This window comes from Neolamprologus brichardi, chromosome 6, assembly GCF_056152115.1.
Source record: "Neolamprologus brichardi isolate AB-2024 chromosome 6, ASM5615211v1, whole genome shotgun sequence".
In the NCBI taxonomy this organism is placed as follows: Eukaryota; Metazoa; Chordata; class Actinopteri; order Cichliformes; family Cichlidae; genus Neolamprologus; species Neolamprologus brichardi.
In genome coordinates, this window is record NC_142109.1 from 27,444,753 (window position 1) to 27,468,717 (window position 23,965).

The window sequence follows — 23,965 nt, forward strand, 5'->3', positions numbered from 1 at the left end:
CCATATAAAACTATATAAATAAAGTGGCAAATTAAAATCAAATACAAAGTCGGTAAAGGTGACATAAACATGATGCAAATCTGCATTGCAGATTGTGACTGCATCTGGGGTGGTAGTGCATCAGCAGACTGTAGACACTCCTTCCATTTATTCATTTTCTTCAACTTATCCGATTCAGGGTCACAGGGGGCGATTCAGGGCTGGGAGCATATCCCAGCCGTCATAGGGGGCCAAGTAGGGCGAACCCAATGTGTTGCAGGGATCACAGAGAGACAGACAACCATTTGCACTTATGTCTAATTTAGAATTTGTTATTATGAAATAAAGTTATTAGAAAATAACATAACGTCTTTGAACTGTGGGAGGAAGCCAGGAGACCAAGAGAGAACCTACACAGGCACAGGGAGAACATACAAACTCCACACATAAGGACCCCAGCCAGCCAGTAGATTCAAATCCACAGCCTTAACACAGCGGTCCCCAACCTTTTTTGCGCCACGGACCAGTTTGTGTCCGACAACATTTTCACAGACTGGGCTTTAAGGTGTTGCGGATAAATACAACAAAATACAGCCGGTATCAAAAAAAGAAGATTTATTCATAACACACGGAAAGAGACCCAGGAAACCAAGTTAATGAAAAAAATAATGCTAAAGATAAAATAATAAGATAAGATAACCTTTATTAGTCCCACAGGTGGGAAATTTGTTTTCCCACGTGTAAAAACCGATAAAAAAACCCCCAGATAAAACTGATAAAAACCCTGAAAACCATTCATTTCACACCCAAAGTCAACTCTCGCGGCCTGGTACCAAACAACTCATGAACAAGTACCGGTCCATGGCCCGGGGGTTGGGGACCACTTCCTTAACACACTGAAGCAATAGTGCTAGCACGACTGTGCTGCCGGCATTTGCCATTTTCAATCAATTCAGTGAATCAACTCAGTGGAGTGGAGGGATTGGTAAAGGTCTGATAAAGGTCTGAACCCATGTAAATTAGATCTGTAAGTTTTAGAAAATTTGAAAACAAAAAATAACTCCCTGAACAAGTCATTTCAGTGTTTCTGGCTCCAATGTCTGGACCTGTTATCAAGACCTTCACGTGTTTATTATCATACAACCCATTTGTTCCATGAAACCAAGACACTACTGTGACTTTTTCAATGTACGCGGTTCTTGACATCAAAGCAAATTACCATTCTGTTATCACTGTATTATTTTATTTAATGCCTCCTTATTTCTACTGCCTTCATATGGCTATAGCTCATGAGGTAGAGCAGGTCATCTATTAATCAAAAGGTTGGTAGTTTGAGCCCTGTCTGCTCCAGTCTGTAACCAACTATCCCTGGGTAAGATATTAACTGCAAGTTGCTCTCTGATGCATCCAGATCAGTGTAGTTGTTCAATAGAAACAATGGTAGCACTTTCTATTACAGCTCGGTAATAAAGCAGTAATAGTAGGATAACAAGGGGGAAACAAGAGGGTAATAATGTGGTAATTATTACCACAGAAATTACCCGAGATATTTCCAGGTAATAATCACACTTCTTTAAGTTAGCTTTAATAGGTTATTCATATTTTTCAAAATTTTTGGATTTTTCTCTAGGCAAAAATGCCTAGAGAAATAGGTATTTTTGCTTTTTGCAATGCTATTTCCTGCTTATTACACAGAAGACACCACAGGTAAAAAGCCCCTAAGCTGCCTGTTGTTTCAAAATGGCACCTTAAAAATATTACTGGAATAAATCAAAAACATAATGATTTTTCAGGTGTTAATGAAAACGTGTCATTGCTAAGCCAAATTTTTACAAAGGGAAGAGAGTGATATAAAGTATGTTTGCTGACAGTGTTTGGTGCTAGGAAACCCTTCACCACCAGGATCCTTTGCTGTGGTGGGAGATTAGATTACTTCTTAATTTGGACCATGTCTCACACTTCACTTGCTCCATGACATAACATGTAGCATTTCTGTGTAGAGTTGGCACTTGAAACCACTACTTTCTCAGTTGTGGCTTGTGTTTGTGTAGTTAATCTAATGATTGTGTGTGAGGCAGTTGGCTGCTCTGTGGTGCATCACCCCCTCGTGAAGCCACAGTAAAACATGAGATTATGGGCAGGGTTCAGATCTCACACGATGATGGTAAAGAGCAGCTACAGACTCTATATGTAGTCCAGCTGCAAGAACAACAGCACACACGGAGGTCTGTTATGAAAATGTGTCCACATTTGCACTGGGCATCAAGAAGAGCCATCTGTGCACTAAGATCAAGAAACACCTGTCTATAACCAACAATGAGTGCATAAAGTCTAACAATTAATAGATGACATATCAACATAAAATAATATTTGCTATTCTCTCTTTTTTTTACATTTCACATCTTAATACCCAATAGTTGTAGTGCCAAAAACTGCAGTCCCATTGATGGCCACTTGAGGCTGGTTACAGAAGCTAATCGATCGTGTAGACTGCCCTGTTAGATTTACCAAGTTAAGTCATAAAAACAACTTTTTCAAAGCCTAAATCAAAAAATTGTTTCAATCATTGTACCTTATTGCTCCCCAAATTTTCTAAAACTTTCTTGTTTTTAATTCGAGAAATGTATGCTTTGATTGACCTCGCTGCTCACTGTAGCCGATCTCTGTATAGACTTTACATCTTTAATGTGTTTGTGTTGTCGGTTCCTCTTGGAGCAATTTTACTACAATTATATGACATATGATACAGTCTGCTGTGAAGTAGCACCCATCTATGTTCATCTTTTATATGCAGTCTATGGTTGTCTCACTACCAGCAGCTCAAAAATCACCAGCTACTACAAAAGAACAAGTTCCTGCAGAAGAGATTCTTAGCTAGCGAAGAGAGTGACTGAAATAACTGATTTAATGAGCAGTTTCACCGTACCAGCTGCATATACTTAGACTGGCATGGCTCATGCATTTATTTGAACATTTCAGTACTTTAAAAGTTAAGCCAAGCCACTTATAACTCTTCAAATTAGCATTAGCATCCATAATTTTGTGCTTCTATGTTCATATAATGAACAAATAGCTTTTAATACATAATATGTGTACCCAGTGCTGGGCTTGGCAAAACACCTCAAGCACATGTTTCACAAAGTGGCAGCAGTTACACAGTCTATGGTTTGAACCTAGAAAAGGGAACCATTAAAGTACTTCTAAGGCTACAAGGTTATCAAATTGTGTATTATAGAGAATGGAATCACTTATCATATAACCACTGTTACACTAATGAGTCACCCATTAAATAAAAGCATTTTTTATCCTTTTTCCTCCTGCCTTGGTATTCATGATTATACAGAAAAAACTATTACATGCTTTCAGATATTTTTTATCACCTTCTAAAAGAGCACATCGTAAACACCAAATGATACACTGTAAAAGGAAATTCTTCCTAATACTGAATCTTCAAACCTGCTTTACAAAAACGTCTTTCACATTATCTGCATGGATATAAATGTGTCAATACACATTCAGAAGAACTGATGTGAAAAGAAACAAATATGTAATGAGACTTTTTCTCATGCTGCAGCGCTTTAATTAGCCCACTGTGAGCCACGTGGCAGTGCCTCATTCATCCACAGCCAGTGAGCTAAACAGTTACAAAACTAACTCTCTTAGAGCAATACAGGGCCGATTTGGATGTTTAAAAGGAGGGGAACTATAAATCAGTCATCTGCAGGACTACTAAAATTTAAGGAATAATCATTTTAAACATTTAAGTACACAGCAATCTGCTCTGTTAGTGCATGAACATTTCGACTGGCTGAAAGGGCTAAAACAAAATGTAAAAAATAATAAAAACAAAAAACAAAACTAATTTAGCAGCAAATTTGATTTTTGTTACAAATCTCTTGAAGAACAAATTTAAAACGCCTTCTCCACACTGGCTGAAAGTGGTGTATTTTTCACTGAGGAACTGAATGAGCTGCAGTGCCACATGGTCTGTGGTCTGCTGGGTAAAGCCTCAGAAGAGGCGTCTGCCTGCAGCTGTCAAAAAAGGGCTCTGGAGCCTGAGATATGTGTCTGAGGAAGCTGAATTATGAAAGCTGACTCTTGGGAAACCCTGTTTGATGACAGTTAGAATAAATACTGTCTCTCTTTAGTGATTACCTTTGTAAAGTTTAAAAAAAAAAAAAAAAAGCTTGTCAGGAATAAAGAGACATGTTTTTCTTCGTACTGTCATTACATTTTGTCAACAAACAGAACAAGAATGGATGGAGCTAAAAACAGGAGCTGAACTGAAAATCTTGGTAGATTTGTTTAAGTGATGCACAAAAATAGTGAGGTGCTTCAATGTCAAGGAAAATCTTTGATGACAGTTTTGCCTGTCATCGTGAAATGTCTAGACTCGTGTCTTTAAGCACACGCTCAGATTTTAACAGACGGAGTCGAGCAGTTTTCTTTGTTTTTTTTAATGGACATACATAACAGCAGCTGCGTTGAGCAAAACATTATACATAATATCGGGTATCAGTTCAAACACCGGAAACCACCTGACACGATGGCTTAGAAGTAAGTTAATACTTTCATAAAACTTAAACTGCAAACAATGCAGCATTCATTTTTAATGACACCACCTTCAATTTAATCACTCAAACTGGATAAAATCAACAATGTTGTGACGCATAAAAATTTAACGAATCAACATGACTGAACTTCAGTGACATTTAACTGAAAGCATCACGTCCTTTTTATATCTTAAAACATTTAAAAACCCAAACACGAGGATGTGTACAGATACGTATTTCAGTCAACGCGCTACTTGTTAACTGAGCCATTAGCTTCAGTGCTTGACTACAGACTGTGCTTACAATACATAGAGTGCAGGTGAGTTCACAGATAATTGAAGGTGATCTGATCATGTAGCATTTTATGATGTCAGACACTGAATGACAAAGGAAACGGTAAAAGCCTCTCAGGAAACAGTTTGAAAAAAAATATCATTTCTCGGAAATATGCCTGTACGAAGGAGTGGCCAGCTAAATAACCAGAGCATTACATGAAACAGAAATGATTTAAGCCTCTGCTGAATCAAGGAATTTAAAGGGAAAAAAAATAGAGGTTTGTCCAGTTACTTTCCCTCCCAAGCGTCTTCCCGCTGCTTGGCTGCCAGGCGCTTTTGTTCTGAAAGATAAATCACATGACAAACAAAAGTCTTAAATTTATATCACTGTCTTTGCCGCATGAAGAGCAGTAAAGAGCTGAAGCCGATTGTATATTAATCTTCACAAAGAACCATACATGGCATCTGTTCCAACACCAAGTTTAATATTTGTTCACTGATGGTAGTGCAGCAGTGAGCCTAAACTGAGAACAAAGAAGCTTTTTTTAGTGTGCTTTACTTCCTGACTTCCTGGACTGACTGTCATTGGATGGCCAGTGGTTGTTTTCTGGCCCTATATACTTATTTTCCATCTGTGAAAGGAAATGGTTGCTTTACTGATTATAGATTTACTGTGACCTACACGGCAATGGACGGACTTCCTTTGGCACTACATTTGAAACTTTCCACTTTCTTCAGTTAAGTATGAAAACAGCTCCCACTTGTGGTGGTACCTTTGTGATACAACTATTGGGACAGTAATTATTTGTACTTATGTCTCAGTTTAACTGAGCACCCTGTATGACCCTCACGCATAAGCTACGGAGTCCATAATTCGTTTAGCAACCGCCCACCCAAGATAAGACTTCAGCCCAAAAAGTAAGTGGAGACCCAAAGAAGTACAACGTACCTCTTGCTTCCTGGAGTTTCTTCCTCTCTGCCTCACGCTGCTCCTTTGTGAGGTTGCTCTTTACACCGAGGGCACCGATCACAAGCTTCCGAGCCAGTGCTGCACTCGTCTGAGGTCTCTCTTTAGCAGGCAGGAGGTAGTCTGGGGGCAAGAGGAAAGGAGGAAAGAGGAAAGGAGGATACATATAAATGTGGGAGATACAGAACAGTTTTTAAGCACTTTAAATGTTTAATTTGTGGTGTAATACAACCTGGATGGCACCAAAATACACTTTACAAACATCACAATAACCCCAAAACCACGTCATCTTAATTAAGCCTGTAACATACGTAACTGGCTCATTGTACATATTTCCATTCATTTCTTCTTCTGCTGTCATTTTCTTTAGCTGACTGAAAGAGTACGGATCATCTCAAAGAGAAAAACTGAACCACCAATCAGTATTTCGGTGGAGAAATTGAAGAGTAAAGCAGGCAAACCAGGCATAAGTATAAACGCTGGCAACAACATCAGCTATTTGTGTAGGCTACACCATAGGTGAGATTCAATTCGAAGTAGAAATTCAGTTTCAGTCTGAGGAAGTGACAGACACAAACCAAACCCACAGTCAAGAATGCCGAGGATCTTGAAAGACTAAATGGTAGTGTACTGGAGAATTGGATATAAAGCTAAAGGGTTTTCTCAACAAATATGGATTTGCTTTATTATTATACAAACACAAAATTATAAAAAATGACAAACACAGATATGTGCAATCACACCTGAGCAGCTACGGGCTTTGGCCTTTGTTGCAGAGGAAGATTTGGAAAGTGGTCGCAACTTCATCAGTGGATTCTTGGATCTCAGAGCTTCACGAGCTTAAAAGGGAAAATGAACGAAATGTAATAGTCATTGAGTTTAATATCTCCTTACAACTGAAAAATGTGTTTTTCTAATCTGAAGTCAGAAAAACGATGGCCCAAGTAACAGAGACACAATCTCAAAAGCTCAGGAGCAAACAGCATTAAGATTGTTGGCCAGGATTTTCTTTACTAAAACAATTCTACTTACAACATCGTAGCAAGATGATGAATCACAGCAATGACACTTAATGCAGAGCATAATGAACTGTAATTGCCTTAAATGTGAGGCAGAGCTTTACTTACCTGCTATGGGGCTTGAGAAAAGGCCGAGGGCATGTGTGTCATCAATCCATTTAATGTCAAATCCTCTCTTTCTGAAAAGACAGTCAGAAATCACACAAGGTAGTAAGAATATTTCACAACATGCCCTCAGTAGCATTAGTTCTAAAAGGAAGACCGTGCTCCCTAAAGATGTAAAAATCATATACTTGTGCTCTTTCATAGATTTCACAACTTTTTTTGTCTTATACTAAACCTATTATCCTTTCCTTATTTTCTAACATATACTGTTACAATGGTAGATACTCATCTAAATGCTCTATTAAAAAAGTTTCTTCTACTTCATCTGCATGATGTCAAGAACAGCCTGGTGGAACAGTGATCTTGGAGTGAGCACAGAAGCCCCTCCCACCTGCAGTCCCACCCAATTAGAAGAACACAGCTAGCACCAAGACAAAAAATAGCTGCAGCAGCTGGTTTCAGACAATGGCTGAACTCAGGGCTGCACCAAGGCTCAGTATATGATAAAAAAAAAATGGATGCAGAGGTTTACTGAAATCTCTGCAAATATAAAAGGACATACAGTATATAAGGCAAAAACAGAGTTTGTACAATTCTAACATGGTTAGAGACTTACTGGTAGCACTGAAACAGCTTAAGAAGGTCTTCTGTTTTGAACTCTGTAGGGAAATCGTAGATCTCTACAATATGAGATAGTTCATCCTCTGTGAGGTCAACGTCATCATCATCATCATCATCATCATCATAACTGCCTCTGTCCATGTTGTAGTAATCAAACCTAGGCTCTTGGATTGACTCCTTCTTTTTTCCTTCCTTCAAAGCCAGCTGTGCATGCAAGGCAGGCAGGAGAGAAGACAATGATGAGAAGAGAAAAAGATCTGTTTTGCATCATATTAAATAGGATTTTTTTAGGTTAATTATCAGCTGTGTGTATGTGAATCTGGGTGGACATTATTCTGCTTGTCACTTTTAAAAACACACTTTTTTTCGAAGGCTTTTTAGGAGTAGTACCAGAGTCCGCTTGTAGTCAGTTTTAGTCAGCTGTTGGTCACTCTTAATCTTTTATATTTTGTTAATTTTATTCATTGTATATTTTATTGTCTATTTTACTCATGTTTTAATATTTAATATATATACTGATTTTTTTTTATCTTCTTTTTCCATTTATGTATTTATTTTATTGGTATTTATATTTATTTTTTTGTCTGCTTAATGTATGGTTTTTAACTGTTATCTCTGTTTTATTATTGAAAGCACTTTGGTCAACTTTGTTGTTTTTAAAGCGCTATATAAATAAAGTTGGATTGGATTGTCTTGGGTTTTGATTATCAAAACCTAAATCAAGCTCTCACCTCTTCAAGCAGATGTGGATCCAGACAGTCTCCATCATCGTTGAACAAGGTGTCCCAGCTCTCCTCTTCCAGCTGTGCAGTATCGCCTGCCTCCACTTTGGCTGAAGACTCCCCGTTAACCTCAGCCTCTAAACCCTGTAATCGGTCCTCCTTCACATCTGGCTTAACGTCGTTGTTTTGCGCTTCACCTCCATCTCCGTCTCCCCCAGCGGGCGATGGTTTATTCGCTCCTCCAGCTTTGTCCTTCTTGTTCTTGGCGTTCTTTCGTGCTTTGTCTGTGTAGCGAGGCCTGGTTTTTGGTTTAACTTCTCCCTGAGTCTGAGCTTTCTCTTTCGAGGCATGAAGTCGTTGTTTGGGGACGTACAGAGGCTGACTTGGCCTCTTTGATTGAGAGGGAGGTGTAGGTCTTGGTTGAGTTGGACCACAGTCTTCTTTAAGCTCCACATCCTCCATGGTTAAATTATATTAAAGTATCTGGGTCATGGAGGAACGAGAACATGAACATTGTCAGACCTTCACAGATTTTCTAAACACTCTAAATTTACTTTAAATACTTTATTAAAGAATGAAGCAGCCAGGTACGCGGCAAGCAGCCTTCTAAATAAACTGGATTTGAATAACTAGCTTCAGTTAGCTAACTAAACTTCCTCCCGTGTAGCTTGTAAAGATATTTTTAAATGAAGAAATAAATATAAAATAAATAGCGGTTAATGTTACATTCATTCATGTTCATTTATTTTCACTCAGAATATTTAATCTATAATTAAATCAAATAAATTTACTCTGTCGGCTTACCCGTTTATGATTTGTTTAACAACAGACTTTCGTCGCACACTTGACGCAAGCAAATCCTAGCGCAAAGCGTAGTGGGAAATTGTGTTCTTCTACAGCACTGCCGCTCCGAAATCCGGAATAACTACCAGGATATTAGTTCCTTTTTCCAACGAATTTTCTTTTCCTTTGTAGTTCAACGAGTTTCCCCAAAAGAAATGGTAAATATACTTTCTACCGAATCCATATTTTCTGCGCCATCGTTTAACATAAACTACAAACAAACCAAACCCTCGGGTGCAAGAGACACGTGCACAGAAATTCAGCTTAGCCATTGGTCACCATCTTCATCGGTCAGACAGTTCTTCGCTGATTGGACAGTATTCTCCGCGTTACACAAGGTGTTTCGTAAATTTGTAATTTATGAAACTTATTTGTGTAATAGAGGCGTTGACAAGCTCGCTTTACAACTACAAACACATCATCTAAACTGCAGGAGACACATTTTCTCCTCCACACCTTGATACGGTAAGACGGTATTACCATAATGAAGGGAATGAATTCTTGCACATGCCTCTGCTCTGCACAAAATGGGGAAAAGGCTTCATCCATGTTTTTATTAAAATCAGTGAATTGCATGTCATTACGCTGGAGGAAAAACAATTCAGAAATACAGAAAATGTATTTGCTGGAGAGCATTAATAACATATTAGTAGTTTTTGCGTTTTGTTTTTTTTAACGTCTTGAAATTTTATAGCTTTCTTAACGGAATTAAAGGCTTTTGGTTGGTAGATTTAGACAGAAACACTCCACGTTTAAAACCATATCTGGTGGTTATGTTTTTGTTTTTCTTCTTTCTTTAACGTACTTATTTGATCGCTTTCGATCAATTCGGATAATTCTATTTTCAAATATATTTTCAATTGTTAAGAAATGTTGTTTTGTTTTGTTTTGTTTTGTTTTGTATTATAATTCTCAGTTTCAGATGTTTCTTGCAGGTTTTGTTCAAAACAAGATATCTTCCTGACTTCCGTGTCTCGCCAGGTTGGAATAATGTGGGGCTCGGGCCTGCTGCTCCTACTAGTGACACTCTGGCATCACTCCCATGCCCAAAACCTGAATCCCATGCTTCAGGTTGTTACGCAGACCATGCTTCCCCCGGACAATCTACACAATCCCACACAACTCAACTATGGGATGGCTGTGACAGATGTGGATGGTGATGGTGACCTGGAAGTGGTGGTGGCAGGGTAAGTGTGAGTGTTAGTGTATTACCATGTGTGAGGATTTTTATGCAGAAATTTGTGATTAAAAAAATGAATCAAAATCACGTTTTCTCTCAGGTACAATGGGCCCAACCTGGTGCTGAAGTATGACAGGACTCAAAAAAAGCTGGTAAACATTGCTATTGATGACAGTAACTCTCCATACTATGCTCTGAGAGACCAGGCAGGAAATGCTATTGGAGTTGCCGCCTGTGACGTGGATGGAGATGGACGAGAAGAAATCTATTTTCTTAATACAAACAATGCCTACTCTGGTAAATATGACATTGCATAAGTCATCCTGAAATTAAAGTGTCATCAAAGTAATTTGAGGTAACCAAATCATTTTTTCTTTCCCTGTGAAGGACGAGCAACATACACTGACAAGCTCTTCAAGTTTCGTAATGGTCGCTTTGAAGATCTGCTCAGCGATGAGCTGAATGTACGTCGTGGTGTTGCTAATCGGATGGCGGGACGTTCAGTCGCATGTGTTGATAGAAAGGTGAGTAAACCCACCTATTTCTTCTATCTCATTGCATTTGAGTACATTATACGTTATTCTACATTACTGATGTTTCTGTGCAGGGAACAGGCCGTTACTCAGTCTACGTGGCAAACTACGCCAGTGGGAATGTTGGCCCCCACGCTCTCTTAGAAATGGACAAGGCTGCCAGTGATGTGAGCAAGGGCATCATCGCGCTGTCTGATGTAGCTGCTGAGGCCGGAGTCAACAGGTACACAGGTGAGATGTCACAGTGTTTACCTGAAACAGGGGAATTGTTTTTTGAAGTTGTCAAAAACAACTGAAAGCTTTACTGTTGGCTCATTGGTCAGGTGGTCGCGGTGTGGTCGTTGGACCAATCCTGAGCGAGTCGAGGTCTGATGTGTTCTGTGACAATGAAAATGGACCTAACTTCCTATTCAAGAATAATGGAGATGGGACTTTTGTTGACATGGCAAGACAGACAGGTGAGAATGAAGTGGGAAGGGAACATGAAGCCTAACTCAGTAGTACTTTCTGCAGTCTGTTCTTCAACTTATGGTTTCACATCAGGTATTCTTTGTCTCATCTCACTCTATCTAATTTTAGCTCTTTACCCTGTGAATGCCAGCTAGGAGGAACCTTTGTTTCACTTTTCTGAACTGTTTGTGTCATATTTCAGGCTTATAGAACAAAATGCCTGAGTGTGCATCAGAAGTTAGTGGGGGTGGTCTCTGCTTATGCAGCAACCTTTGGAAAAACCCAGAAATTATTATTATAGTCATCAAACGACATCTTTATTGATATGATGTGATTTATATATGATTTGTAGAGTTACCAAGAGTTAGAAATATTTGGAGGCTTTTATGTTTGACTGTTTATTTATCCATCAATCCTCTACTGCTCATCTGGGTTTGGGTCATAGGGGTAGCAGTCTAAGTAGAGAAGCCCAGATTTCCACCTGGCCACTTCTACCAGGTAAATTGACAGCTTCGCTTTTACACTCAGCTCTCTCCTTACCACAACAGGTCATAGCAGGTGCTGCCCTGTTTGACTTTAATCAGTCTATTTGCTTAGCTTACTATAACATTTGCTGGCTGTCTGGTAGGCTCATAAGGATAACACCTCCTGAAGTAACACAGCCTGACATGTGAATATTAATCAAACACAAGTGATAAATGCTAACTGGTGAGTTTAAGACATTCAAGTATGTGGAGCGTCTTACTGTTATTGAGCCAGGCTGACTTATGCTCCCAGAATCCAGTCCTTATGCTAAACTAATCTAGCAGTCTCCTGGATGTAGCACTAAATTTAAGAGACATATGAAGATCCTCTGATCACTTTTACTTAATTTTTTTTATTGTAAAAATTGTATTCCAGAAGCGCTGTGATTAGTTGCTTCTAACACTGTGCGGATACAAACAGGTGTGGAGGACCAATACCAGCATGGCAGAGGAGTAGCACTGGCTGACTTCAATGGAGATGGAAAGACAGACATCGTTTATGGCAACTGGAACGGCCCACACAGACTTTTCCTGCAGCGCAGCGATTCCAGTTTCCAGGTAAGAGAGGAGTGACATAATTGGCAAAAACAAAAGGTTTTAATAAAGTGTATCTTGAGAGAAGTACAATTTTCTTTGCAGAATATTGCTACTGGAAGATTTGCTGAAGCCTCACCTATTCGCACAGTCATCGCTGCTGACTTTGATAATGACAAGGAGTTGGAGGTGTTCTTTAACAATATTGCCTACAGAGGAAATGCTCCCAATAGGCTGTTCAGGTTAGATTTCATGTATTTGTTAAATTTCTAATGAAATGTATTTGTTAATTAAAAAATAACTGTTACTAGATTTATTTATTTATTTTGGCTGTTTCCTTTTTTGCAGGGTCTCAAGGAGGACTAATGCAGACCCTTTGATCCAGGAACTTAATGTGGGAGACGCTGAAGAGCCACAAGGGAGAGGAACAGGTCTGTAAACTCTTAATATCAGAGCACATTTTGTGCTGTTTTTCCTATGCATTTAACAGGCACGGTACTTCTTAATGAATATCAGTTTAAAAATCTAACATATATTAACTTGCCAATTCTTTTAGATGTGTAGTCCCAGCCAATACAGACACAAAACTGTGACATACAGATGTTTTTTTTCTAAAATATTACAATAAATTGAGAATGATTTTTATGGCTTTCTTGAAAAGTGACTCTATTGAAGTGTTGTTCCACCTGGTAACAAAACAATAATCAATATGTGAAAATATTAGAGAACATCCTAGCCTGTTAAAATATATTGATGTTGCCTGAAATGCCTCTGTGTTTGGATGAGCCTCAGAAATATAACTGTCAGGGAGACTCCCCATTGACATTGATGTGTAGGTCAGTTCAGTGAAAGCACTCTGTGTGTTCTGGACAGGTGGTACTGTGACTGACTTGGATGGGGATGGACAGCTGGACCTGCTGTTGGCACACGGGGAGAGCGCCCAGCAGCCAATCTCTGTCTTTAAGGTCATGCAGGTGTGTGTGCGTGTGTGTATTTGTGGGGCGGAGTTTGTTTGTTTTTCTTTTTACTAACAGCCTAATGATATACCTACTAACTGGTCTTATTATTATTATTATTATTATTATTATTATTATTAGTTAGCAAATAATAATCCATGAACATCCTTGTTGCTAGGGATCATCCAATAACTGGCTGCGGGTCATTCCTCGCACCCAGTTTGGTTCTTTCGCCCGGGGTGCCAAGGTGACAGTCTTCACCAGTCAGAGTGGAGCTCACACACGCATCATTGATGGAGGCTCTGGATATCTGTGTGAGATGGAGCCAGTCGCCCACTTTGGTTTAGGTGATTTCCTTTTAAATGTTGTAGACACTGAAAAAACAGCTGACACCTCACAAGTAAACACTAGAGCAGATTGTTGGCCAAACAGCTTTTTTTTTGTGATCGTGCATCTATCCTGTCAAACACTAGAACTCAGTATGTGTGCCTTTGTCATTGGTGTTTTTAGACATCTCAGCTAAACAATAGTATCCCTGATATTTTTTTTACTTTAAACCAGTACTGGTGTTATAATTAATGGCTGGTAAAAGTTTAAAAATTTTGGGATATGAGCTAATGTCCTTTCTTGCTAAAGGTAAGATGAGATGCTCTCACATCAGTCTGTAAAACATAGTTTAAAAGTCAGGAGGCAAATAGCATCCCAGCAGATATTTTTAAGTGTAATCCCAAAATACAAATTTGCACTTGTAAAATGTAACGTAGTATTGTGTCTTGTACCCATGACTCCCAGGAAATGATGAGGTGAAGGTGCTCGAGGTCTCCTGGCCAGACGGCACTAGTTTTACTCGAGCTCTTCAGGCTGGTGAAATGAACTCGGTGTTGGAAGTCACCTATCCCAAAGAAGGGGAAACCACTGAGCTTTCCAATGACACGCAGGTACACAGCCCGAATTCCCAGCATGAATTATGAACACACCTTTTTTTCTGTTAGTGGAGCAGTGAATTGAACAACACCAAAGCCTTAATCTCTCTCTCTCTGGTTAGTTTAATTATAAGATATTTTACTCCTACCTTTCAAAAAATAAAAGTAAATTGTTTTTAAAATGTCTCAGAATCAGCTTATTTGGTTTGGATAAAAACATTTTCCTCTATTTTTTTTTCTTTTCTTTTTAGTGTGGTAACGGCTTTACTGTCAGGAATGGACGCTGTGCAGGTGAGCAAGTCTTAAAGATTCATAAAATAATCCAAAACCAGATATTATTTTATTTTTAATTTAATGTTTATTTTTCTACAGGTCTTTAAAGAGAATCACATGAAATGCAATAAAGGATTTTTGTGGTTTACAATAATGTTACAGGGAAAAAAAAGTCTTTTGCTTTGGTTTTTAAAAGGGAGAGCTGGTTGTTTTTCTTTACTCTGAGTAGATTTATTTCATTTTCCCTTTTTTTTTTTTTTTTTTTTTTTTTAGATTTCTTTTCTCTTTTATGGCTTTAAATGAAGTGAATAAACTTGTTCCTATCAATACACCGGCTCTTTCAAATTATTTCATAGCTCAAAAGTCAGTCTTAACTGTTCTAGTACTCACATTTTAATCCTCCAGTCTCAGCGTTAACTTTCCAAATGCTACCCTGAGAGTAACAAATGCAAGGAAGTGTTTCCTGCGTGACTTAAGAGATGCTGAATTTGCACTAAAAACCTGCTGAAACAGAACAAGACACACGAACTGTGGCTGACACAGAGTAACTGAAAGTATTTAGTGCAAACCACAAAGGTTACCCTGGGTTCCCCAATTTTCCCCACTTGTACCTGTCCTCGTCTTTACACGTGGATGACCAAGTCTTCATTTTTAGTCATTCAGTTTGTTTAGTATTAATCTGATGTCTGCTTGTCTGTCTCATCCTCCCCCACTGTTACTCTCCTCTTTTCTCTCCACCCATGCAGCATTGGCTCCATTTTATGATGGCGTTCGGTCTTCGGTCTCAATGTTTGAAGCCTCCTGGTTTAAGACAGTTTTATTGCAGTGTGTTTTATTCCTGTCTGCAGTATCAGAAATGAAGTGAGACTAGTCTTTAGGGAACAGACAACCTCTATCCAGCACTGGTCACCTGGATCTAACACCTGCTAGAACAAATTACTGTGACATGCATGGGGCATGTCCGTCCTGAACTTTGCTTGTTTGTTTTGATGAGCTGGCTGCATGTGGAAGCTGTAGTGCCAAATAACCAGTTAGTGCATGCAGCCATGAGGAATTTGTAACAAAATAAGCAATACGCTTAAATCGTTAAGTAATTTTTTTAAGGCAGGTTTTTTGTTAGCTCTGTTCTACTTAGGTATCGGTGACTGTGAGCAGTGTGCATAATACCACAGCCCTGAGTGGACATTATTAATTGTTAATTTCTTTATGACTTTGTCAGCTTTGTCTGCTGTGAAGACAAAATGCCTTTAGAAAAAAAGAGCTGCATAAAAATATACTTCTTTGGGGTTTTTTGGAAATAGTGTCGATATCCAGTAAATTTAAGATTTAACGATGTTTAATATTGTTGTCTTTTACACTGATTTACGGCTCATGTTACTGTCAAGCTAAAGAATTAAGCCAAAAATTTGATCAAGTACTGAAAACTGTGGAGCTCAGGGGAACTACACGACCAGTATGTCATCCGTAGGCGTTGCTATGAGCAATCCTCTTCACCTTCCATGCTGAGAGTATTAATGCAGAAATTTTAACCAGTGCTGCTTTTGATATTTGTTAACTTCCATTTAGCAGCTGCTCTTCTGTATTCCTGCTTGGATAATCGGCGTCCTTCCTTCCATCACATTTGATGATGAGGATGGTAGTGTTTTCCAAATGGGGCAGGTTCAACTAGAAAGATTTTTATACCCAATCTAAATGATGACATTCTAAGGCAGAGAGAAAAATTGGCAACAACAGATAAAGGGAGGGAAATATGGATGCCTGGGAGGTATTTATAGCGTTGCACTTGCTTGTTTACATGAAACTTGGTTTCTGTTGATGTCCAACAAGCAGCTCAGATTGAGTACTGAGCCTTTTCTTATATGTTTGTAATCATTTAAAATGCTTAATATGAGTAACACTGATTTCATATATTTGTATAATACAGATAATACAAGAACAATGAGCTCGATGGGGCTGTGATGAAACTGTTTATTTGACGCCAGTCATTTCTACCATGTGTATTAAAACAATAAGCAGTATGAAAACTTGTTCTTGCACAAAATGTCACCAAAATAAAAGAAACATTCACATTTGTGAGCCAGTTTGTTTGTTTTTTGGCAGTTATTTTTCTTTGGAAGTCTTTTCATAAAGCAAGGAAGGGTTGGTGTATTTTCATAAACACTTACGGGTATAATTTAGGAAGACATTTTTGACCCATCCCTTCTTTACTTACTGCTGCGCTTCACGCGCAACGAGTCTTTGCATAATCTAAATTTAGGAAGAGTTGCTCTCGCTCAGTGAAACCAAGAGGTTAGTACTTGGATTTGTGGCTATGACTTTAAAAAAGGAAATACAAGCTTCATCAGAAATATGGAGGATCTGCTACATTATGGATGACTTAAATGACGTTCATCTGCTGCCAGACAGCATGATTTAGAGCCGATTTGGAAGAGGTGCTGAATTTGGGGTCTAGTCTTGTGTTTGGTCCAGTGTTTTTGGGGTGCAGCCCAGGTTGATCTGGCCTACGTGGTACAATGACAGCAGATGAGGCACTTCGTCCCTTTTATCTTGAAATCAGACAGGAAGGAGAGAAATGGTGGGATCACACAAAGCATTACTAGCTGCATCTTTTCATCCTTTTCATTGAGACATTACATCTTAGCAAAAGTGCATCAGCACCTGCACATTTCTTTCGTAATAAACCACTAAAGTGCGTGTTTCAAGTGTCTACTGTGAACAAGTTAAGGACATGATGGGGGGGGGAAAAACTAGTGAATACTTTGTGTGAGCGTAGCTGAGGGGGTGGTTGGTGTTGGAGGAGGAGTCGTATTACATCCTAGGTTTTCCTTCATGGTTGTGAGTGATCAGGTGGACGCAGGTTTAGGAAGTATCCAGTCATCGAGCAGTGCTGCCGGACACAGAGCTGCTCCCTGAGCTGGAGCCACTGGAGCCCCGATCTTCATAGATGGAGATCTCTATCTGTTAAAAGTTGTTAAGGAACAAAAATGATCTGTGGTTTATAATAAATTGCACAAATATTTTACAGAAATGTGGTTTTGTTTTGCTTTTTTTTTTGCAATACACCCAAAATTCAGAATAAGGATACAACACGCATTCCCCTTTCTATGGGATCTGTGATAAGGAGACCTCTGGGAGCATAAATCTTCTCATTCTGCTCCTGAATGTACTTGGCAATCTTCTTCAGCACCTGACACACAGACAGAAGAGGAAAGATGAGAAGCAATATAGAATCCAAACTACATGTTAATTTGTCCCAGAACATCAAAATGTATTCAATTCTGACCTTCTCGTAACGTGTCTCCATGCAGAGGAAAATGAGATATGCTGTAGCGCAGGCCAGACACCCTTCCAAGTAGGACTGTCCTCCAATCTTTTCCGCCTCTGCATAATAGTTATTCAGCGTCTTCACAGTGTCCTCAAACAGTGTTCGCTCAATCTGGAGACAGACAAAAGAGCAGAAATGGGGACAGTGAGTAGCAACAGCAAATACTATGTTTAATAAAGTAACTTACTGAGCTGGAGAAGGGAAAAAATATTGCATGATTTTAATTTCCCCTTTGAAGTCACTTCCATGGAAGACGCTGTGAGTGTTTTATTGCCCGTGCACTTGCGAGATTTCAGCACAAACCTCAAACATCAGCTAACGTGTGAAACTGACCTTCGTTTTAAGAATCGTCAGTGCTGATGAGACCTGGGACTCCAGCTATGACCCAGTGACCAGCTGTGTTTATTCCTCCACATTTACAACAATACCTATGAAGCTTTCAGACGAGACCTCACAAGCAACTCTGAAAAGAAAGTCATCAGTTGCCTACAACAACTTGAAATGGATGAAGCCACTGACTGCACTTCATACCACTGTCTGTACCCAGGAAATGCTATACCCTGTATATATGGACTTCCAAAGATCCACAAAGGAGTCCCACGAAGTATCAACTCAGCCACCTAAAAAATTTCCAAGCACCTTGCAACCATCCTAGCTCCCTTGTGGGGAACACACATCATCACATCTAGACTCCGAAATCAAAACCCAAGAAATAGAAGCCTTCACTGTTCACATCGACTCAGTGGATAGAATGATAAAGTTTACCAGGAAAGATACAAAGTATGACAGTTTGTCATTTCTGGAAGCCTACGCACACAGACCAGTACCTACTCTTTGACTCCCACCACCCTCTGGACCACAAACTTGGAGTAATCAGGACCCTACAACACAGAAACTGTTCCCTTTAAGCCAGAAGGAAAAGAAAGGGAACACACACATGTAAATAAAGCTCTTAAAACATGTGGGTTTCCCAATTGAGCTTTCATCAAATCAGCAAGGATGCACAGAAAAGAAGGTCAGACACCAACTAGGGAGAATCAGAAGGACAAACGAAACAATATTGCCATCCCTTATGTAGCCGGTTTATCAAAGAAACTCAGGAGAGTCTTCTCCAAGCAGGACATCACAGTGTAGTTCAGACACAGCCACACGCATTTAGATAAAAACTGGTTCATCCCAAGGAAAAAACCTTCAAACACAAACTAAACAATGTAGTGTATGCTGTACAGTGCAGCGAGGAGGGCTCCATTGGAGAAACCAAGCAGCCACTCCATAAACGCTTGGCACAACATAAAAGAGCCACCTTGACAGGACAAGACTCAGCTGTACATCTGCATTTAAAGGACAAAGGTCACTCGTCTTGAAAGACGACATCTATGTCCACTCTGAACAGAGGGTGTGGCTTACAACACCAACTGTCTGCCACCTACAGTGCAGTTTTGAAATCCCTTCCCAGATGCCTTAACGCCCACTCACATCATGCATCAGTTGATCTCAATAGGTCATATAATAGGGTGAGGCAAGGTCTCACAATGGTTTCACCCAAACCTCTGGTTATAATGACCCACACCCTTTTTCCCACCATGGCTCATGTGATGAGGCACATAATCAATAGTGGGTCAGCAACCCTCTTAATGGACGACTTACACCTCATACTTTTTACTCCACTGTGATAAAAGCTAGCGAGGTAATGACTGACCAAATCACAGAGCTTTGTGTGTATATCATTCTACACAGCATACAAATTTTAGTTAGCAATCAGGATTTTTTGTTTGCTTTATCTACATGTGAGCCAATAGTACTTACCTAAAGAACCAATCTGAGTCATGAAACCCTTATATTGCTACATTAAAAATCAATAAAAATAAAGGGAATTAAGTGTCTGATGCTGAAAGATTCACTTTTTGTCCACCCCAAATGAACTCTACACACATATGATATGATGACATAAGCTTTTATTCTATACATGTTAAAATGATGCCAAAAATAGGGAACATAATCCTCAATAAATAACATGTTTAAAAAGAAGTAGGAAGAAGCATTCAAATACGCTGAAACCAGTGAACAACAGAGAATGTGGAGTGATTTGTGTGTTTCAGTACTGAAATGAAACGTTGTTACTGTATATGCGTTTATGCGTTAAGATAGATTTCCAGCTTATTTTGCATCTATTATCAAGCATATCAATGTCATGATAATGCCTTTTAACAGACTTTTTCTTTTCAGACCATGATGGCTAACGAAGATCTAAATGCTTGTATGATCTGCACCTATTAAAACACAATATAAAACTTAGAATTAAAGCAGATTACACTGTAACTCCTCCAGTTTCCTTACCCTGCTCTCCAACTCAGAAGGGAACTTGGTCTGAAACTTGCAGGTGGTTCCTTCACTGTAGTCTCTCTGAATGAATACTTTGTTGGCCAGAGATGCACTGTGCCTCAACTCCTGCAGGTTATGAAACTGTGGAAATCAAATAATAGAGTAATACAGTAAGGGTTAATATAGTATCTCTTTAATGAGTCCCAAAAGAGAGCTGTGTGTCCCTCTATGTGCATCCCTGAGCACCTGTTCACCTGTAATGTGTACAAACAGCAGCTGATTTAGAGGAACAGGGTGATGGAGTAGATGTGATCGATCACTCGTTGGCTCAGTGTCTGCACGCTTTTCTGCCTTGTTGACTGCTGGAGCAAAGCCCAGCATCAGACATACGATCTTTTACACACACACACACACTTTCTCTTGGTCTTTCAGGAAAGCAGGGAGACGGGACAACATTTCACTACAGCTAAACACAGATCGATTACACGGAACAAGCTGAAGCAGACTTATAGAGGCCAAACAAGTATTACATACAAGCTTGTTTATGCTTGATATAATCAGTTTTGTGCGTCACCGTTATTTTTGGTTACATGAAAGCACAGATGGAGAAAAAGGGAGTCAGGCAAAGCACGGAGGAAGGTCGGGGTGGAGTGGCTTCTGTCCATGGTGCTGAATGGCTGTCCTCCGTGTGTGTGTGAGTGGGTATGTGTGTGTAGTCAAACACAGTTGCTTGTCACCGGATTAACGTGGCTTCTCAATACACAAAAAACAGATCTGCTTTCACCAAAACAGCTTAACATGGCAGGGACGGAGGGGGCTGCACTGATCCTTTTTTCTTATAGCTCAGCTGACTTTCAAAAATGCTCCCTCCCTTTTTTCTCTTTAAAAAAAATACTAGAGCGCGTTTATGTGGTAAAAAAAAAAAAAAAAAAAGACAGAAATGAAAACGACCAAATCCTCTGGCGAAACTGGCGTGATAATGTAGGACACAGTGGTCACTCCAGATACAAGTGATCCGCACAGTTTAACCGTGTGCAGACTCCATGCCCTCAACGTCCGTGTTAACTGGAGCCGCGCCTGTTTCGTTTAAACCTTCATGTCACTGTTCGTGCCGGTAACCGGACCCGAGCTGGAAATTAAACCGAGCGAGTGTCTTACCTCTGTCGCCATGTTGCACCGTGCATCCGTGGCTGTAGGGACGAGTCCCTTCACGCTCAGAAACCGCTTAGTGGGACACGGAAGGGGGGAGGGTGGGGAGAGGAGGAGAGGCTAGTAATCCTGAGGGGGCGGGGCTTATTGTAGTAGAGTGTTTGGCTTTTTCTTCCGCCTCAACTTGACTTTGCAGGACGTCGGGGGGACGACGACCTCCAAACCTGAAAAATGCAGCCGGAGCGGAGAATGTGGAAGTGTCAAAAACTGCAGTTCCTCTTGTGGCCACTTGAGGCGGTCTCTGAAAGGGAGTGAACTAGTTATCTGCCATGCTGCACATTTTGGTATCGATCAGATATGAACTAAATATTGCCGATACCAATACCGATACTGATATGTTTAACCTATAAAGGCAACTTATAAAGGGTTTAAGGGGTTAGGTTTCTTTTTTGGAGACATGGAATGTCAATGTGCCTGTCTTTAATACACTTTGGGTCAGCTTGTCTTGTTTAAATGTACTACAGGCTCGTGGCCTGGGGCGTGGCTGCATTGATTGACAGGTGTTCTGACAGGATGCTGCAGGGCCTCATCCACTATTCGGAGTGCAATTGAGGTTTTGAAGCCATGTGACTGTTAACCAAGTGACATTAACTTGTCTGCCATTTTGGACATATGATAATATAGAGTCAAATCAATAAAACAGCAATCATACAAGTTTAGAGGACATCTGACAACCATCTCCACATCCAGAACCCTTAGAGTTAGAATTGTGGCGGCCACCGTATTTCTGGAAGGTCAAAACTACTTTAAAGCTTAACACAATCCAAAAAGGTGAGTTAAAAAACTCAAACAAACTGTAAACATGTTGTTTTGATTGCTGGGTTTGGTCTTTTCTAGCCTGCTTTTGCCTTTGGAGGCAACCTCAAGAGGCCGTTTGGGGGAACTGCAGTTATTGATAATTAGGTGTTTGCTTTTAATTTCTTTAACAAAATCTCCATGTAAATTTCATAATATGTGTTAAAAAGGCTTCATGAAATAAGTTTTTCCTTACAAAACCATATCTGAAATATAAATTTCTGTGACAAGGTTTTATATTCAGGAAATGAGAGCTTGTTTAAAACAGATTGCAGTCTTGATTATTAGTAGTAGCCTATACTATAAGCTAGATGTTAAAGAAAGCAGCATCATTCATCCTAAATTTTCAAATAAAATTTATTACAACTCCATTTTGTTTTTTAACAACTAATTTTTCTCTCATTTAAAAACCTTAGAAATGAGTCTAAATGGCAATGAGTTTTTTAAAACTTCAAATGTCACTTCAAGGTCTTACTTGAAGTGTCGTTATTTGTATTTTCTTTCCCATATCTGCACCCTTTACAGTAGAGCTTCCTTGTTTAACCTTCCTCTGGCATAAACATTATGAGTTTATCAGTGGGAGTGACCCATTTCACTTTACACATCATAATTTAATCCACTAGTTCAGACAAATATTTGTAAAACCAACTTTGAGGATCTATCACCAGCATATCACTGAAAATGTTGATACTTGAATAAGTTAGTTAAAAGTTAAACACCAAATTTTAAATGAAGGAATTCAAACTTTTATTTCTAAATGGAATAAATCAATCAAATGAAGCTGTTTAAAAAAAAAAGTTAAATAATTTATTTTTCTACGCTTTTTTTAAAGCGTAGTACAACTGTGCTTTGAAATGACAATGCCTTTTAGTTGCTAATAAAATGATTCCCATGCCAAAAGGAACACACTTACCACCTGTCACTTTAATTGCTGCTGTGGTCATGGCCACGAGTGCCATGCTCATTTAGAGCTTTTAATTGATTTCAATGACTGAACTATTCTTTTTTCCAGAGTGGAATGATCATGCAGCATACATCTTCAACAACTTGTAAAAACAAGTCCCAATTTATTTTTGATTTTCTCTCATCTGCACGGGGTCAAAGTGATACATGTAGGCACAAATATACACATAGACCCACATTTATATTTGGCTAAATGTCTCTTAGCAAGTTGCACCTCGAGAAAGTGCTTTTATTCTTCTGGCATAATCCTGGCTGGATAGTTCTTGGCAGAATTGGTAGAGATCATTTAAATTGGTTGATTTTCTGGCACCAACTCAGCTTTTAAGCATAGTCTACAAATTTTCCGTAAGGTTGAGTTCAGGGCTTCGATTGGGATCATTGTCCTGTTGGAATATTTGACTGTGTACAAGTTTCAACCCTTTAGCTGTTGATGTGAAGTCAAGTTGAAGAATTTTGAGGTAGTCCTTCTCCTTCATTACTCCAATAATCTTGTGCAATACATTAGCAGCAAAACAGACAATGATGCTTCCACAAGCGTGCTTGAGAGGTGGCATGGTGTTCGTTGGGATGAAAGCCTCACCTTTCTGCTCCTTTAAACATGCCCCTTATAAATAAGCAAATACCTCAATCTTTGTCTCATCTGATTATAATACTTTTCTCCAGAAGGCATCTGGCTTGTCACTGTGGGCAGGTGAAAATTCCAGTCGAGCTTAAAAGTTATAATTTTAGAGCAGGGCTTTTGGTATATTCTCAGTCCATTGTAGAAGTCGCTTCACTGTGGACAGTGGCTCTGGTGTTCCACCAGTTTCCAGTTAACAGCAATTCTAACCAATTTTCTCTCACCTGAGGGTGACTATTTAGGTCTCTTGTAGACCTTGGAAAAATAGTGATACA

The 23,965-nt window shown here is 39.4% G+C and overlaps 3 protein-coding genes and 1 pseudogene across 5 annotated transcripts; 2 read left to right on the plus strand and 2 right to left on the minus strand.

Moving 5' to 3' along the window:
• Window positions 1-4,420: 4,420 nt before the first annotated feature.
• Window positions 4,421-9,161, minus strand: r3hcc1l (R3H domain and coiled-coil containing 1-like). The gene is made up of 7 exons (XM_006790745.3): window positions 9,046-9,161; window positions 8,251-8,724; window positions 7,515-7,723; window positions 6,902-6,972; window positions 6,518-6,613; window positions 5,757-5,897; window positions 4,421-5,148 (listed from the first exon to the last, which is right to left on the minus strand). The coding sequence occupies exons 2-7, from the start codon at window positions 8,701-8,703 to the stop codon at window positions 5,096-5,098; spliced, it is 1,023 nt and encodes a 340-aa protein (XP_006790808.2). The 5' UTR covers window positions 8,704-8,724; window positions 9,046-9,161; the 3' UTR covers window positions 4,421-5,095.
• A 246-nt stretch (window positions 9,162-9,407) lies between these two features.
• On the plus strand, window positions 9,408-14,718 carry crtac1a (cartilage acidic protein 1a). 2 transcript variants are annotated; one of them, XM_006790743.3, is made up of 14 exons: window positions 9,408-9,549; window positions 10,020-10,271; window positions 10,365-10,561; window positions 10,652-10,788; window positions 10,872-11,028; window positions 11,121-11,255; window positions 12,193-12,329; window positions 12,411-12,547; window positions 12,654-12,736; window positions 13,179-13,279; window positions 13,440-13,608; window positions 14,054-14,199; window positions 14,436-14,475; window positions 14,557-14,718. In XM_006790743.3, exons 2-14 carry the CDS (start codon window positions 10,075-10,077, stop codon window positions 14,562-14,564), a joined length of 1,644 nt encoding a protein of 547 aa, XP_006790806.2. In that variant the 5' UTR covers window positions 9,408-9,549; window positions 10,020-10,074; the 3' UTR covers window positions 14,565-14,718. The 2 variants fall into 2 exon arrangements, with proteins under 2 accessions (XP_006790806.2, XP_006790807.2); XM_006790744.3 differs by having other exon boundaries at window positions 10,066-10,271.
• A 1,683-nt stretch (window positions 14,719-16,401) lies between these two features.
• golga7ba (golgin A7 family, member Ba) lies at window positions 16,402-21,412 on the minus strand. 2 transcript variants are annotated; one of them, XM_006790742.3, is made up of 5 exons: window positions 21,263-21,358; window positions 20,120-20,245; window positions 17,741-17,893; window positions 17,543-17,644; window positions 16,402-17,415 (listed from the first exon to the last, which is right to left on the minus strand). In XM_006790742.3, the coding sequence occupies exons 1-5, from the start codon at window positions 21,272-21,274 to the stop codon at window positions 17,332-17,334; spliced, it is 477 nt and encodes a 158-aa protein (XP_006790805.1). In that variant the 5' UTR covers window positions 21,275-21,358; the 3' UTR covers window positions 16,402-17,331. The 2 variants fall into 2 exon arrangements, with proteins under 2 accessions (XP_006790805.1, XP_087698100.1); XM_087841974.1 differs by having other exon boundaries at window positions 17,543-17,893; window positions 21,263-21,412.
• LOC148102588 (uncharacterized) lies at window positions 18,284-19,146 on the plus strand (annotated as a pseudogene).
• Window positions 21,413-23,965: the final 2,553 nt, after the last annotated feature.

Coding starts and splice junctions, on each gene's coding strand:
- r3hcc1l (XM_006790745.3), bottom strand. CDS start 8,703: ATGGAGGATGTGGAGCTTAAAGAAGACTGTGGTCCAACTCAACCAAGA. Junction 7,724..8,250: donor ATCCACATCTGCTTGAAGAG/GTGAGAGCTTGA, acceptor TTGCATGCACAG/CTGGCTTTGAAGGAAGGAAA. Junction 6,614..6,901: donor TTTCTCAAGCCCCATAGCAG/GTAAGTAAAGCT, acceptor TTCCCTTTTAAG/CTCGTGAAGCTCTGAGATCC.
- crtac1a (XM_006790743.3), top strand. CDS start 10,075: ATGTGGGGCTCGGGCCTGCTGCTCCTACTAGTGACACTCTGGCATCAC. Junction 10,272..10,364: donor CTGGAAGTGGTGGTGGCAGG/GTAAGTGTGAGT, acceptor GTTTTCTCTCAG/GTACAATGGGCCCAACCTGG. Junction 10,562..10,651: donor TACAAACAATGCCTACTCTG/GTAAATATGACA, acceptor TTCCCTGTGAAG/GACGAGCAACATACACTGAC.
- golga7ba (XM_087841974.1), bottom strand. Junction 17,894..20,119: donor CTTCTGAGTTGGAGAGCAGG/GTAAGGAAACTG, acceptor GTCTGTCTCCAG/ATTGAGCGAACACTGTTTGA. Junction 17,416..17,542: donor TAGAAAGGGGAATGCGTGTT/GTATCCTTATTC, acceptor AACTTTTAACAG/ATAGAGATCTCCATCTATGA.